Consider the following 14,630-nt stretch of genomic DNA (forward strand, 5'->3'; position numbering starts at 1 on the left):
GGTAAGAGAGAGAGAGAGAGAGAGAGAGGGAAAGCAAATTGCAGTACGATTTGCGGTAGACACAGGAATATTTGTCGGTAGGTGGAAGGAGGATAAACGGAGTGCAGGAATATATAGTGTACAAGTTACATAAATCCTAATATTGGATATAAATATACGCGACTCACGTTACGGCTGGTTATTACCTTTAGAATGAGATATAGATAGGCCCTACTGTGCGTTGAGTGCATGCATTCCCTGCCTTCTATGTATGTGTATGTATGTGTATGAACCGATTACTAAGCTATTAATAAGAGTCACTCGCTGATTGCTCATTGGTAAACAAATGTTTTGATTTAGGTAGATAAAGAAACTTCGAACCTTCCTACATTTTCCAATAAGTATTGACAGTTGGAGTTATTCTACGAATCTATTAGTGGTTGCGATCCTTAGAGACAAACTAGCTTGAATGCACGAGCATGGGCTTTATAGGCGAAACAAATTGAAGGGTTAGTTTGACTTTATGCTAATGATATTGAAACAAATAAGAAAATACAAGCTAAAAATTTGACAAAGCACACATAACATCTGGCTGAAACACACGGACGTCAACAATTACACGTCGATGCAGGTTTCTCCTCATCGTCATTGCCTCCAATATCCATGCCATTGGAGCCATTTCCGTTGCCAAAATACTCCGAGGATACAATCTGCAAGGGAAAAATGGATTATTTCTGAACATACATATCCCGAACTTCACCATGTAATCAGTTACCTTCTCAACAACGTCCTTGAACACATCACTAACGAACTGGTCGCATTTGGCCGAGGTCTCTATGAAGAGTGCACGATGCTTTCGGGCAAACTTGCGCCCCTCCTCGCGATCGACAACACGCTCCTGGTCGATTTTATTTCCCACGACGATTATGGCTATGTTGGGATTATCGCTGTAGCTGTCCAGCTCGGCCAGCCAGGCCTCAAGTTTGACCAGGGAATCGCGGTTCGTGATATCGTAGACCAGGATGGCGCCAAGAGCCTTCCGATAGAAGCTTGGTGTCAGACTGCGAAACCTTTCGGCTCCTGCAGTGTCCCAGAGTGCTACTTTATAGTCAATGCCGTCGACATTCATCACCTTGCTCTTGAAGTCCATGCCAATTGTGACGTCATGATTCTCGTCGAATTTGTTCTCGACAAAGCGCCGTATTAAGCTATAGAAAAATATGATGCAAACAGTGAAACTTCTAGCTTATATCTGTTGCGTATATGTATATATACAATGGAAGGGCGTTCGTATATGGAATATACGCAGCAGGTCTAAGGCACTGAAATATATACGTATATAACATACCTGGATTTTCCTACACCACTTTCTCCGATGACTAACAGCTTGATAGCCCTATCAACCATTGTTATCAATTAATGTATATGTTGTGCCTTTTTAACCAACTCATTGGCTCTTATTTATTTGTAGAACTATTGCGGATCTAAATATACAGCGAATCTTTGGCGACCAAGGTTGCGAGTTGTTTACATGGCTCGACGCTGCAATGAGTTCGATAAGTCTAAATTGCAGCTCAGAATGAACCGATTCTTTGCATCGATATTCTTTTTGTCGAAGAACATTCAATATATTATCTGAACGAAATACTCAGATTTCTGTTAAATAATCGTAAAAAATTTAGAGCAAATATGCCACCTAGTTATGAGAATTTCCATGCATCCAGAGCAAAATGAACCAAAGCGACTTTAGTTCGATGACAGTGAATTTGAACCAGCGCGCTGGTTCATTGCGTGGTTCCGAAATCGGTTTGACGTCAACCAGTTATCGTTCCTTCTTTCTTTTTTGACGTGACCAGCGAGAAAAATGGTTGGTGCCGATTTTGCGTGAAAAATAATCTATGAAAATAACAGACATCCGTGCATAATACATAACAAAAATGTGTGAAAATCAAAGACACCAATACCTAATTTGTGATGAGAATAATATTTGTTTTAGTGCTTTCTGAATAACTAATAATTCGATGATTTTTTGCCTCACTCAGGTAAAGGTCAAGTGCTCCGAGCTGAGAACCAAGGACAAGAAGGAGCTCACCAAGCAATTGGATGAGCTCAAGAATGAGCTCCTCAATCTGCGTGTGGCTAAGGTCACCGGAGGAGCGCCTTCCAAGCTCTCCAAGATGTAAGTAGTGTTTTGACCAGCTCCCTTGCCCCAAGACTGACCGACTTGTTTGTTTGCAATTGCAGCCGTGTGGTGCGCAAGGCGATCGCTCGCGTCTACATTGTCATGCACCAGAAGCAGAAGGAGAACCTGCGCAAGGTCTTCAAGAACAATAAGTACAAGCCCCTGGATCTGCGCCGCAAGAAGACTCGCGCCATCCGCAAGGCTCTGTCGCCTCGCGATGCCAACCGCAAGACGCTGAAGGAAATTCGCAAGCGTTCCATCTTCCCTCAGCGCAAATATGCCGTCAAGGCATAAATACTGCAGCAATTAGTTCTGTTGCATTTCTTGAGGACGTTAAGAGTTATCCAGCAAATAGAAGAAAACGAAAAATAAACAATTTTTTTAATGTGATTACAACTTTTTTGTTTGCCATGTCTGGGAGCGTCCCAAATTGAAGTGTGAAAAACGCGTGTGCCTCAACTTATGAATGATTTTGTGGTTGGATTCCTGATAGCTTGGAAAAACTCTCATCCAGCTGTCGTAAATAATCTTTACGTAAAGTAGAATTTAGACTTTGGTTCGAGCCGTAACCAATCCTCTATAGGGGTTCCAGTTTCCCCAGACAAATTCAGTTTAATCAAACGTAGACCTGGCATTCTAAATTGATCTAAAGTTATATTTATTTCGTTTGCTTCCGACTTCATACGCGTTTCAATACACGTATATGTACATACATAAATTAGGAAGTAATTAGTAGGTAATTGGTATGATGAACAGCTCTAATGCAAGGGAAAAGGCTCGACATCGACTCAATCATACTGAATATGTTTGGCACATTTGGTTAGTACTGTTCTTTTGAACGGCGTGAAAGAGCGGAGTGCTGCGGATGACGCCCGAGAGTTCCTTTGAGTTTTTGCTTTGGTGATAGTTCCTGCTTGGCATCGGCGACAGGGGCTCGCCCCAGAACTTGAGAAGCGCAAATATCTTGTAGTAGGCCACTCTGCAAGAGCAAGGATATACATATATTATCGGTTGGGGGGGCGGGGGGAAAGGGTGACAATGCCACTTGCCTGTAGTTGCGATTGCTAGCCGCGTAAATGATCGGATTGATGACGCTGGAGGCCCAGGCCATGACTGAGGCTATTATGTGCAGCCAGGGATAGGAGGTTTTCCGCTCATCGTCCACCACATTGGCCAGCATCAGTGGCAGAAAGCAGATGAGAAAGCACAGGAAGATTGTCACCATCATTACAGTGAGTCGGTTGTCCTCGCGCACTTTTCTCGTGCACGTTGTCGTCACGTACGAGCCCCCAGACGCCCCCTTGCCCGCCGCTTTGGCGCCAATCTGGAAGTTGTCGTGGCTCCGGATTTTCCTCTTTTGGTGCAGCACAGTAATGTAAATGCAGGAGTAGGAGATTATGATGACCAGGCAGGGCAGCAGGAAACCAATAAGGAAGAGCGTCTTCTTGATCGACTTCCCCTCCTTCTTGAGTATTGTGCAGGAGAACGTCGCCTCATCCAGTCCCATTTCCCCCCAGATCCCCAGAATGGGTGGCAGCTGTAATATTCAATTTGATATTTCCCACACTTAATCGCTGTCCATTTTTTACTCACCAGAAGCAGAAAAGACACGGCCCAGACAAAAACCAACTGCAGCGTTATGAGCCTAGGCTTGTAGATCTGGGAGTATCGGCTATGGCAAGCGATGAGTATGTACCTGCAAGGGGATTACACCAGGGTGTGGATTAGTCAACGGCCTTCGCAGAGCGGCTTAGCCGCCAGCTCCTACCTATTGAGGGTGATTCCCACCATGCTGAGAAGTGAGACGGCCACGTTGCCGTAGAAGATGACAGGGAATATCTTGCACAAGGTGGTGCCGAAGGTCCAGCTCTGTGGTGGAAACGTGTTACTGATTGTTGAATGGGCACTGTGTGTACGGGGTCGGACTCACCTCCTGGAAGAATCGAACTGCTGTCAGGGGCATGCTGAAGGAGCAGAATAGCAGGTCTGATATGCTCAGGGATATGACAAAAGCTGTCGTCGCATGCTCCCGTATCGTCGGGCTCTTGAGCAGAGCCAGCAGAGTGATTAGGTTTCCTGATGCAGAAGTAGTTGGGCAGGTTAGCAGATGCCTGACGAAGGTACACACTTCATTCACTCACCTAGCACGCCGATGGTCGTGAAGACGCAGGCACTGATGGCGGCAAACATTGTTGCCGAATGCGGGTATATCGACTGGGATGCGGGGGCACCCAGGTCCACGTTCATGTCCATGTCCATGCTGGAATATAGAGACGGAGGAAAGTGTTCTTTAAAGCTACAGATTAGATAAATGGGTACATCCAATTATGATTGAATTACCCTTAACAAATACCTAGCACTATGTACATATGTGCATGCACATGTGTGCCAACAAGTGATCTTCTTTGAACAAGCAGAGGGGGATTGATTTTGCGGCACGCAGACCGGCGGAAGGAAGGTAAATATATGTATTCCTTATCAGGATCAGTGGCAGCACTTTGTAGACTTTAAAGGCGCCAGCAGGTCTGGCTTAGAGCCCCCTTTGAGCACTGTTCCGAAGATATGACTTCGCCCTACACGCACGTGAATTGATCGAACACCCGTATAAAGTCCGGTATGTAAGTGAAAGTGCCCAAAAGACATGTTTCTAGGTCTGAAACGATGTGCCAAAATCCTGCGGAAGCGATTGGCTCAGACAAACTTGATCTCATGGATAAGCGAGGAAGTCTGCGAACTCCGAATGCTTCTCTCGTGTTGGTTTTCAGTCGCGACATTTGATTTATGCGCTCTGAATTTGTTATAAGATTTCAACTGGACTGGTAATATATGAGTGTAGTAATGATCAATCCGGTTTTCGAATGATTACAATCTGCATGGCTTGCGATATGTCCCATCTGAACTTCCTCGTCAGAAAAGCAAAGCAGTCTAGCAGTCTAGGTCTTTCAAATTTCAAAAACCAAAGAGTATAAATCTATAATTATGTAGATTAGTATAGATGGGATTCCCTAATCAGAAGCACCCGACAAAGGACACCAGTGTCCACAGAAAGCATATGTTTGCAATAAATTCAAGATTATTATACCCGATACTCAAAATGAGTATTGGGGTATATTAGATTTGTGGTAAAAGTGGATGTGTGTAACGTCCAGAAGGAATCGTTTCCGACCCCATAAAGTATATATATTCTTGATCAGCATCAATAGCCGAGTCGATTGAGCCCTGTCTGTCTATCTGTCTGTCCGCATGTCCGTCTGTCCGTCCCCTTCAGCGCCTAGTGCTCAAAGACTATAAGAGCTAGAGCAACGAAGTTTTGGATCCAGACTTCTGTGATATGTCACTGCTACAAGAATATTTAAAAACATTGCCCCGCCCACTTCCGCCCCCACAAAGGGCGAAAATCTCTGGCATCCACAATTTCGACAATACGAGAAAACTAAAAAAGCAGAATCGTAGAAAATGATTATATCTTCTAGAGTGCAAAATCTGAACCAGATCGTACAATTATTATAGCCAGAATCAAGAAAACAATTTCATTCCTTCTCGCTCTGTCTCTCTCTAACACACAGGTTTCATGGTCGGTTTTGCCAATTGCAAAATATGAGTTCAAGGATCTCAGAACCCATAAGAGCTAGAACAACCAAATTTGGTATCCACACTCCTGTGATATCGGACCTTGACCGTTTCGTGTCCAAATTTCGCCACACCCCCTTCCGCCCCCGCAAAGGACGAAAATCTGGGGCATCCACAAATCTCAGAGACTATTAAGGCTAGAGTAACCAAATTTGGTATCCGCACTCCTGTTAGATCTCACTATAAAACGTATATCTCAAAATTTCGCCCCACCCCCTTCCGCCCACACAAAGAACGAAAATCTGTTGCATCCACAATATTGCAGATTCGAGAAAACTAAAAACGCAAAATCATAGATAACGACCATATCTATCAGATTGCTGAATCTGGATCAGATCAGATAATTTTTATAGCCAAAAGGAGCAAACCAATTTGCACTGGCTACGCAGCGCCCGACGTCATACTGACTTAGTATCGGGTATAACTGTAGAGTTGCGGTGTCCGCAGCAACTCACCACGTTCCCCCTCGTTCTCTCTGTGTTTTTTCCATCTCTCATGACAAGTGCAAGCAAAGTTCATGGAAATCCCGGAGAGATCCCGCTTCCAGCATTATGCAACAAATCCATTCATCCCTTCTACGAACAGCGACACAAAAGATAGATAGATAGAGAGAGAGAGAAAGAGCCTGCGTCACTCATCGGCTCCGACACCAATTCTGGCGCTTACGCATAATATAAAATATATTTTATAGGTTACATATCAAAGAAATATACGTACACTGACTGAGTACCGGGCTTACATGTAGAGCCGGTGCCCTTGACTTTTGAAAGCTCTGAAAAATTCACTAAAGCGCTCATAAAATTCTCTTCTCGGCTGAGGCCCCTCCTGCTGGTTTTTATAATGAGTCCTATACCCAGATTTGTATTTCTGTACTGGAAATCCCCACTGATTAGAGGTCTACGTATGTTTAAAGGAAGCTTATCGGGCATTTATTGCGAGTTTAAACTTCTTGGAGGAAACCATTTGCAGAGGACATAATATATTTAAATTGGACAGAAGCTTCTAGGGGGAAAAACTTAAAACAGTGGGATCTAACAGGAGTGTGGATACGAAACTTAGTTTCTCTAGCTCTTATAGCCTCTAAGATCTTAATGCTCATAGTCGGCTATTGATGCTGATCAAGAATATTTACATATACTTTATGGGGTCGGAAACGCTTCCTTCTGGGCGTAACCCTATATGTATATACCCCTATGTACAACAGCTTTTAAAAAGAGTGTCTGCCAAAATAAGAGTATCGTTTTGCAATAGGTGTCCGGTCAGATCGGAGGTGAGAGAGTATAAACTTCGGCTCGCCGAAGTAGCTTCGTTCTGCCTTGATAATATTTCAACCGTAGATTTTATCTTAGTGGTAAAGATGTACCGGGTCTGTAGGTATGTCCATATATTTTAGATCAGAGTCGATGGTATGATTTGAAGTACTAGCTACATACATATGTACATACATACATACAAACAACGATCGTTCCGATGTTGAAAGCTTCTTTCGAAACGTTGAATCGTCGAAAACTGAACCAAAAGCTGAGTGAGTGCACATGTTTTCTGACTCTTAACAATGTGCAAGAATCATGTGTTCTTCTGCACTCCAATGCCTACTGTCGGGGTTTGTAATGGTTATCTTTGCGGACCGGCAAGGAGTTATCAGCGGCAATTTTAATGTATTTTTTACGACCAATTCAATTTTAATTTTCTTTTCTTTTCTTTTCGAGTTGATAAGTGGCGCAGAAGCGGCGCCCGCACTGGAGGCAGTCTTGAAAGTTGCAGCCCCCCTCCACCGCACACACACACACAGACACCCACACAGACACAGACACAGCCACAGAGTTTTCAACGCACCTAATATGGTATGAAGTGGGTTCTGTTCCCAGTTTTGCGCTCTTTGGAAAGTCAACAGAAGAACTTGCACGAACTTGACAACGCGTCAAAAAATACACAGATGTGTGTGTGTGTGTGTGTGTGTGTGTGCGTGTGGGTACAACGGAAAACAATGAATCAATGGAAATCTCAATTAGCCCGGGGTTTGAGCACCACGAGGGGTTTTCTGCCGCGCAAGCATAAATTCAACGAGCGGCTTAAATTGCTTTGCACACACACAATTTCATTTATGATTATTTTTTGTTATTTGGATTTGGATCGGTTAAATTAAAATGCGCCATGTTACGCATTTAAATATGTATGTTTCCGGTGCATGGAACGTTCTCCGAACGCTGCAGCACCATCACCACCACCACCACCGCCAGAAAGGCAGCTGGGGTGAGGGCTAAACGAATCGGTTTCTTTCATGCATGATCAACATGTGTGTTTGTTTTCAGTTCTCTCCGTTTTCGGACAGGGGGAGCCCGCAAATGGAAATCTGTACATGCATCCAGTCCCGGGCCCACTCCATCTCATCCCGTTCCCAGAGCTGCGCGAGTGTACACAATACACAGCGAAGGCCCCTCCCCCAACCAGTTGGCAATGATGATGGCACAGATATCAGAGATAACGCTCCCCCACTCGGGCCGAGCGGATTACTCCCCACAGAAACGCATTGTGCACACACAGCTAAGCAAATAGGAGCTTATGTACGTACATATGTACATATGTATGTATGTTGTATGTTTGGAATTACACCCCAAACAGTCTTATCAGCCTTGAATTCCCACAAGTCGAAATTCCTCAGAGTACCAAGACAAGAACCGGAACCCCAAAAACTTATCGATCAAACAATTTACATATGCACACAATATATGTAAATATAAATATATGCCAGTGGTACCATTTAAGCTTATTTAAGGCTATATCTAGAGTTTGTGTACCCATTATAATCAATGCGTATGAGGGGTATACTAGATTCGTGTTGCTGTATGTAACAGCCAAAAGGAAGGTCTCAATTTTGATTTTTCTTTTTAGGATGGATGGGGAAAACATAGAGTCCTTAATGCCCTAGTCCTTACAGGCGTTAAACGGATATGGCTATAGCGACTCGACTATTGATACTTCTTAAGAATACATATACTTTATGGGGTCCGAAACGTTTCTTCTGGCTGTTATGTTTTAAGGTAAAAAAAGACATGTCCAATGGATCGAGATTTATAAACTAAAATTCATCACGATCTGATAATTATTGCAGCCAGGGTGAATCAAAGAACGCGGAAATTTCTTATAAGCCTGCAGATAGATCGGTCATATGTTGGCTATGCCTATGACCTTAGTCGTAAGATTTGTTTACAATTTTGGTAGAGATTGGTACACACATTGGTAACTGCAATTGCGTGCCAAAATGATGGCGATGATCAATATATGGAACATCTGATCTCTAAAAGAGTATATAAATTCCAATGTACATATTTAGTGTGGTTTTTCTTAAAGCAATTCAAACAAAATTATCTTTGTGGCAGTATTGCCATCAATCTTCATCTCATTTTAAGTTTTTCTGCCGTTTTCTCCAATAACTGGATCTTATATTTGGTAATAATGTCGTTAATAAAAAAAATATGTATGTATGTTTGTAATTGCAACTTAACAAGGCTTAGATAAAACGTGCATTTAGTGGAAAATGATCCAAAAGTGATGACTTTTGATTTTCCGTATTTTTACAACTGCGAAAGACACTTTAAATTGATCTACGTTAAATACAACAATAGTCTCTAGATCTATATGTATGTAAATAGTAGATAATGGCAGAATGAATTTACATATGTATGTGTCTTTTTTCGAAATACTGGCTTAATCAGGATTTGAGACGGTCTTATTCTACTCTGATCGTTTTTCTAGATGGCGTTTTGTCCTCCAGTATTCCTATGTTCTTTGATGTCATTGCACCGAAAATATACCTATGTATGTAGTATCTGCCCGTTGCTGCTGACTAATCGAAGCTCAAAAATGTAAATTTCTTGATAGCCAGTGAAAAAGCTGTTTCTGACTCTGCAACGGTGGTGGTGGAGAGGGGGCGCGGGGTATGATGATGATTCGTTCGCTTGGAATCTGTGCAGCGGCTTTTGTCCAGAGAGTGGAGATTTAATATTTAATCGAAATCAGCGCAACAGAATCAACTAAATCTGCGAACATAAATAAAAACAAAAGGCAAGCCGGGAGGATCGGACGGTGGCGAAGAAAATTTTTTGAGTACGACTGTGTGTGCGTGTGTGTGTGTGTGTGTGTGTGCGAAGCTGTTCGACATAGGGTGGGAATTGAATTCCGAATGCCGTTGCATCGGACAGTCAGGCAGGCAAACAAGGGACGGGACGGAACAGCCGTTTCTTTATCATTTCGTTATGGTACTTCCATTCATGTGCCTATGAATCTGTATGTATGCATGTGTGTGTGTGTGTGTTTGTGTACCTACTGCAACAACAATCCCCTGCACAATTGCCTTAAATTGTTGGTATGATTCCTGCCTTGGCTTACCCGATCGTGTTAATGGTACTTTTTTCTTTGTTAAGCGATTTTAAATATTATTTTTGTAATTGCATTTTGCTCGATGCACAGCACTCGGCCAACCAAAAAAAACACCAAGATTGGCAATAATAACACGTATTAGAACTTGTTGGCAAGTCGCGATTAGAGTACACAATGTTTCGTTTAATGGTTATCAAAGCCTTCACTGGCTCTGACGTTGGCAGTGACACACCGAGCTGAGGCTGCGGCTGTGACGGCGCAAGATTCTGCGCAAGAGATCTCCGATCACGTTCGAGTTTGTATTTTCTTTGGCAATGGACAACAACACTAACAAAAACAATGCCGAGAAAGAACTCTGCCGCCACTAGGTCGAGTGCTGGTGCGAGTGCAGAGGCGAGTGACGAAGCTGAGCTGTGGTTGCTGCTGTTTGTTTTTGCATTCGTTGTCGATGTCGTTGTAGTGGTCGGAGCATTTCAATGGAAAAGCTAGGTTTGGATATATCGCTCCAGCCCTAGCCGACGACCCTGCGATATATTCTCATGCGGGTATCGATGTTTCTTGCGAGGGCGCAAGTGTGCAAAACATATCGATGTTCTAGGCGCAGGCGTAAATGGTTGAAACACAATGGCGGACCCTCTCAACGTTTCTATTGGCTTAATTAATAAATTAATATTATTATTAAGATTTAAATTATTTATTAATTGAACCATTATATAAATATGTGTGTATAATAATGTATACAATATACATATGTATAAATATATTGTATTGTTATTATTAAATAATTAATACTAAATTTGGCTTCTATTTTGTTTCGCCCTCCATTTTCCATTGCTTTCAGCAGACCATCCACGACTATACACATGATTAAAATCATTATGGATCCGCTTTTGTATCCCTTAACTCTTTCATACGTCGTATAGCCATAGAGGTAGTTTTTTTGGGTGATTTTCATGTGTGATAGTATTGGTAATTCCCTTATAGACGTCTTCCGCAACTCGCGGCAGACCAGCGTCAGTCTTCTGAGCCCTTCGATTTAGCTTAACCCATGACCGAGGTATGCTGGACCTTCTCACGTGCGCAGTACCGCTCTTTGGTGGAGCTCATCAGGTCGCCGTTTAGGGCGATGTCCTCAAACGCTCATGCCGTCTGCTTCTCGCTCGCATTCCTGTTCAGCCGCAGCTCCACGGCCGTGCTGCTATTTGTGTCGGCGGCGAACGCCACTGCGTCTGCTTCGCCTGGTGGCAGTCTTGGCCTACCACGCGGAGGTGTACCGCGAACTGGCCAGCGACGAGGTGGCCCTGATGGGACTCAACTTCACCAGGAAACTACTGCTGACGGTGAGCATGTGGTCATGATCGATGACAGGCGAGCATTAGTTGGAGCCGCATCTGATAGTGATACCCGCTGAGAGGACGGTGGCGGAGACTACGCTGGCTACCTACGAGCTGGCACTCACAGTTTCGGGAGGGCAAAAAATCGGGGAGCTCGCCTGCACGCGGCATCAACTAAGCCATCGACCAGGCGCAAACACTGTGCTACACAGTTGTGTAGCTGCGTGCTCGCGAACCAGTTTTCCTTTCTTTCTGTGTCTACTTTTTCCATGTCCATTTCATTTTCGTTTTCATTTTCATTCGCAGCTACTTACTTAGTCTTCGGTGTGATGCAATGGGAGCCATAAATGGTGCAAGCTTCCTAGGCACACTGCAATGCGTAAATAACGATTTGAACCAGTTGACCAAATGCCAATGCCGATTGCCGCGCGAGCCGACGCTTCCGGCCCGTTCCAGGCCAGGCCAGTCCAGTCTGGGGCTGACAATTGTTAACCCAATTCGCGACTCGATCAGGCCCAGACTGGCCTGGTCTGCCCAGACACGGCATGGCCTGGAGCGGCCTGGCTCATATAAAAGGCTTCGGTCGCCAATGGATGTACAGATAACATCGCGCACTCAAGCTGATCTTAAGCAATGCAGGCCCACAAGATTTCCCGCTGCCTAGCACTGGTCCTGCTCTCCCTCAGCCAGATCCGTGGCCAGATCATCCAGCCAATACGTTATCCGGGCGGACCGGTGCACCCGCAGCGGCAACAGCGCTCCCTCTTTGGCCCACCCGGTCCACCCATCGGTTGGAGTAGCGGTGGCGGCTGGGCCGGTCCCAGTCCCAGCTTCGAGATCAGCCACCTGCCACCCTCATCGAGCCCGCACGTAACCAAGGACGAGCTTCTGGCTCTGCTGGCGGCCTGGAAAGATGTCGAGCCCAAGCCGACTCCGTCTCCACCCCCTGAGCCCGAGGATGAGCCGGAGCCTGAGGTGACCACCGCCCCCCCTCCCGAGGAAGAGGAGGAGCCAGAACCAGAACCGGAGGCCCCAGCACCAGCCCCAGAGGCACCAGCCGGACCTCCTCCCGGTGTGCCGGTTACCGTCTCGCTGCCAGCCCTAGTACCCATTCAGCTAGCCGCCATGTGGCAGACGCCAGTGCCTGGCGCAGGATCTGTAGGCCTCGGTCTGGGCGGAATTGGTGGTTTGTCAGGTCTAGGACTGGGACTGGGTGGAGGTGTAGCTGCAGCAAGCACTGGTGGTGGCGCCGCAGCCGGAGCAGCAGCTGCCACAGCACGCACTGCCACAGTCTCCCGTTCGCGGGCCCGTGCAAGGGTCGGAGGTCGGTCCTCAAAAGCCTCCTCTATTCGCTTTCCCGTTGCCAATCCCCGCAGCTTCGCCTCAGGAAACTATGTGGCGCCCAGACCTCGCTACTATCGCGCCGCTCCTTCGCAGTCGGAGCCAAGTCGGTTTGTACATCCCTTTAACACTGCTGCTAACTTTCTCTCAAAATTCTCCTCCTCCGTTTTACAGGGTCGATGTGATGCCATCGCCCGGGTATCTGGCCCATGTTCCGGGACCAGTACAGCTCGTTCCTGGTTACTGGCAGTAGTCGCCACTTCTTTAGTGCATACATCTCTTAGCACTCGTCCTTCCCATTTTATCTAAGCTCAAACTGTACAAATATACACACTCATACCTATACACATGTTATACCTATACAATTACATATATAGGCTACGTAAATCTATGTCCATGTACAGATCATCAGCATCTATTTGTATCTTTAATGCCATGTTCTTTTAACAAACATTTTTTTTATATTTGGTTTTAATAATAAATATTTTAACTTATACATTGTAATTGTTTGAATTTTTTTAATTTCTCCTGCGAATTCCTGTGTACTCATTATTCCTCGTTTCCAAACCTGAAGAAGTGGCTCCGCGGAGAGAGATTTGATTCCAACAATAAAGTCACCTCCCAAAGAAGTGCCTATTTTTAGGACCTCGACAAAACTCCTTTTTTATAGGGATAAAAAAATTGGAGAAACGTTGGACAAAATTTATAGAAGTCAAAGAAGACTATGTTCAAACAGAAAATGATTATTTCTCAAAAAATGTGTGGATATTCATAAAGCCACGGACTTTATACCCGCCGACTATAAGAGCTAGAGCAAGACAATTTTGTACCCTTGCTCCTGTGATATTACACTGTTAGAAGTGTATTTCGAAATTTTGCCCAGCCCACTTTCGTCCCCACAAAGCACAAAAAACTGTGGCATCCGCAGTTTTCAAGATACAAGAAAACCAGAAACGTAGAATCATAGAGAATGGCCATATCTACCAGATATCCCACCTCCATATCTCTATAGCGAGAATGAACAAATCCATTTGCAGTGGCTACGCTACCCCACCCCTTCCACGTGCTTGCTCTCCCTCTCATCACTCTCACACACACTCTTCCTCGTGCAGTGTGTTTCCTCTGTCGGAGGGGATCGAAATATAGCGGCTGGTGTTGCCGTTGCAATAGCAGAAAAACGAAAAAATATAAATGGTTCTAAAAATTCAAAAAATTGATAAACGGAGTGCAGGATTTAACATTAGAACATAACTAGAGGTGATGGTTTTTCCTCTCTTTCTGTCTATGTTTTTCAATCTCTCATGAGTCATGAGTCATGACAGGGGCGGGCACCTGCTTGCTCTCATTTCCCCCCCTTCTCGCATTAGCCAACAAATCAGTCTGTCCCTTTTCTGAACAGGGATGATAAAAGACGATACCGATTCCGACGCTTAATTATAATTACGTATTAAATATGCTATGTAGCTGATGGTTTAGATGGAGTTTCCTTGGTACGCTTAGTTTCGCTAGTGTTTCCCGCCGTCCATGCCTTTTTCAAGCCTTTTTTTGAGCCAAAAGAAAGCCTTGAAAACAATAAAATTACAATGTTTGATGTGTACGTTGGCTGCAATTACGGACGAATTTAAACAAAACACCATCCGAAATGGTGTCTCCTAGGAATTCCATATGCTTTTGCAGTCCCTTTGGCAGGTTTCTTGTCCGCTAAGCAACACTTAATGTCTGGCAACAACGCATTAAAATCCATTTTCTTGTATTAAATAATTGCTCCGGTGTTGACTTGGCTA

The 14,630-nt window shown here is 44.5% G+C and overlaps 5 protein-coding genes across 5 annotated transcripts; 3 read left to right on the top strand and 2 right to left on the bottom strand.

The window, feature by feature from the left end:
- Positions 1 to 481: 481 nt before the first annotated feature.
- On the bottom strand, positions 482 to 1,532 carry LOC108152441 (ras-related protein Rab-18). Its single transcript, XM_017281787.2, has 3 exons — positions 1,328 to 1,532; positions 755 to 1,187; positions 482 to 689 (listed from the first exon to the last, which is right to left on the bottom strand). The coding sequence occupies exons 1-3, from the start codon at positions 1,384 to 1,386 to the stop codon at positions 588 to 590; spliced, it is 594 nt and encodes a 197-aa protein (XP_017137276.1). The 5' UTR covers positions 1,387 to 1,532; the 3' UTR covers positions 482 to 587.
- A 207-nt stretch (positions 1,533 to 1,739) lies between these two features.
- On the top strand, positions 1,740 to 2,551 carry LOC108152446 (60S ribosomal protein L35). The gene is made up of 3 exons (XM_017281800.2): positions 1,740 to 1,846; positions 2,022 to 2,158; positions 2,224 to 2,551. The coding sequence occupies exons 1-3, from the start codon at positions 1,844 to 1,846 to the stop codon at positions 2,453 to 2,455; spliced, it is 372 nt and encodes a 123-aa protein (XP_017137289.1). The 5' UTR covers positions 1,740 to 1,843; the 3' UTR covers positions 2,456 to 2,551.
- Positions 2,552 to 2,795: 244 nt separating this feature from the next.
- LOC108152416 (protein trapped in endoderm-1) lies at positions 2,796 to 10,627 on the bottom strand. Its single transcript, XM_017281733.2, has 7 exons — positions 10,181 to 10,627; positions 4,303 to 4,421; positions 4,092 to 4,237; positions 3,930 to 4,030; positions 3,755 to 3,857; positions 3,211 to 3,698; positions 2,796 to 3,140 (listed from the first exon to the last, which is right to left on the bottom strand). Exons 2-7 carry the CDS (start codon positions 4,418 to 4,420, stop codon positions 2,954 to 2,956), a joined length of 1,143 nt encoding a protein of 380 aa, XP_017137222.1. The 5' UTR covers position 4,421; positions 10,181 to 10,627; the 3' UTR covers positions 2,796 to 2,953.
- A 354-nt stretch (positions 10,628 to 10,981) lies between these two features.
- Positions 10,982 to 11,529, top strand: LOC108164544 (gustatory receptor 5a for trehalose). Its single transcript, XM_017300390.2, is given in 2 exon segments — positions 10,982 to 11,389; positions 11,391 to 11,529. Coding segments are annotated over 2 exon segments (309 nt in total). The 5' UTR covers positions 10,982 to 11,219.
- A 338-nt stretch (positions 11,530 to 11,867) lies between these two features.
- LOC108164623 (sulfated surface glycoprotein 185) lies at positions 11,868 to 13,292 on the top strand. The gene is made up of 2 exons (XM_017300503.2): positions 11,868 to 12,956; positions 13,021 to 13,292. Exons 1-2 carry the CDS (start codon positions 12,139 to 12,141, stop codon positions 13,097 to 13,099), a joined length of 897 nt encoding a protein of 298 aa, XP_017155992.1. The 5' UTR covers positions 11,868 to 12,138; the 3' UTR covers positions 13,100 to 13,292.
- Positions 13,293 to 14,630: the final 1,338 nt, after the last annotated feature.

The sequence above is a fragment of the Drosophila miranda genome, chromosome XL (genome assembly GCF_003369915.1).
Source record: "Drosophila miranda strain MSH22 chromosome XL, D.miranda_PacBio2.1, whole genome shotgun sequence".
Classification (NCBI taxonomy): Eukaryota; Metazoa; Arthropoda; class Insecta; order Diptera; family Drosophilidae; genus Drosophila; species Drosophila miranda.

Excerpts from the sequence above, each read along its gene's own strand:
- LOC108152441 (XM_017281787.2), bottom strand. The coding sequence starts at position 1,386 with ATGGTTGATAGGGCTATCAAGCTGTTAGTCATCGGAGAAAGTGGTGTA. Across the intron at positions 1,188-1,327 it reads AGTGGTGTAGGAAAATCCAG|CTTAATACGGCGCTTTGTCG; the intron begins GTATGTTATATA and ends ATTTTTCTATAG. Across the intron at positions 690-754 it reads TCAAGGACGTTGTTGAGAAG|ATTGTATCCTCGGAGTATTT; the intron begins GTAACTGATTAC and ends TTTCCCTTGCAG.
- LOC108152446 (XM_017281800.2), top strand. Across the intron at positions 2,159-2,223 it reads CCTTCCAAGCTCTCCAAGAT|CCGTGTGGTGCGCAAGGCGA; the intron begins GTAAGTAGTGTT and ends TTGCAATTGCAG.
- LOC108152416 (XM_017281733.2), bottom strand. The coding sequence starts at position 4,420 with ATGGACATGGACATGAACGTGGACCTGGGTGCCCCCGCATCCCAGTCG. Across the intron at positions 4,238-4,302 it reads CACGACCATCGGCGTGCTAG|GAAACCTAATCACTCTGCTG; the intron begins GTGAGTGAATGA and ends CTTCTGCATCAG. Across the intron at positions 3,858-3,929 it reads GTGGGAATCACCCTCAATAG|GTACATACTCATCGCTTGCC; the intron begins GTAGGAGCTGGC and ends ATCCCCTTGCAG.
- LOC108164623 (XM_017300503.2), top strand. The coding sequence starts at position 12,139 with ATGCAGGCCCACAAGATTTCCCGCTGCCTAGCACTGGTCCTGCTCTCC. Across the intron at positions 12,957-13,020 it reads TCGCAGTCGGAGCCAAGTCG|GGTCGATGTGATGCCATCGC; the intron begins GTTTGTACATCC and ends TCCGTTTTACAG.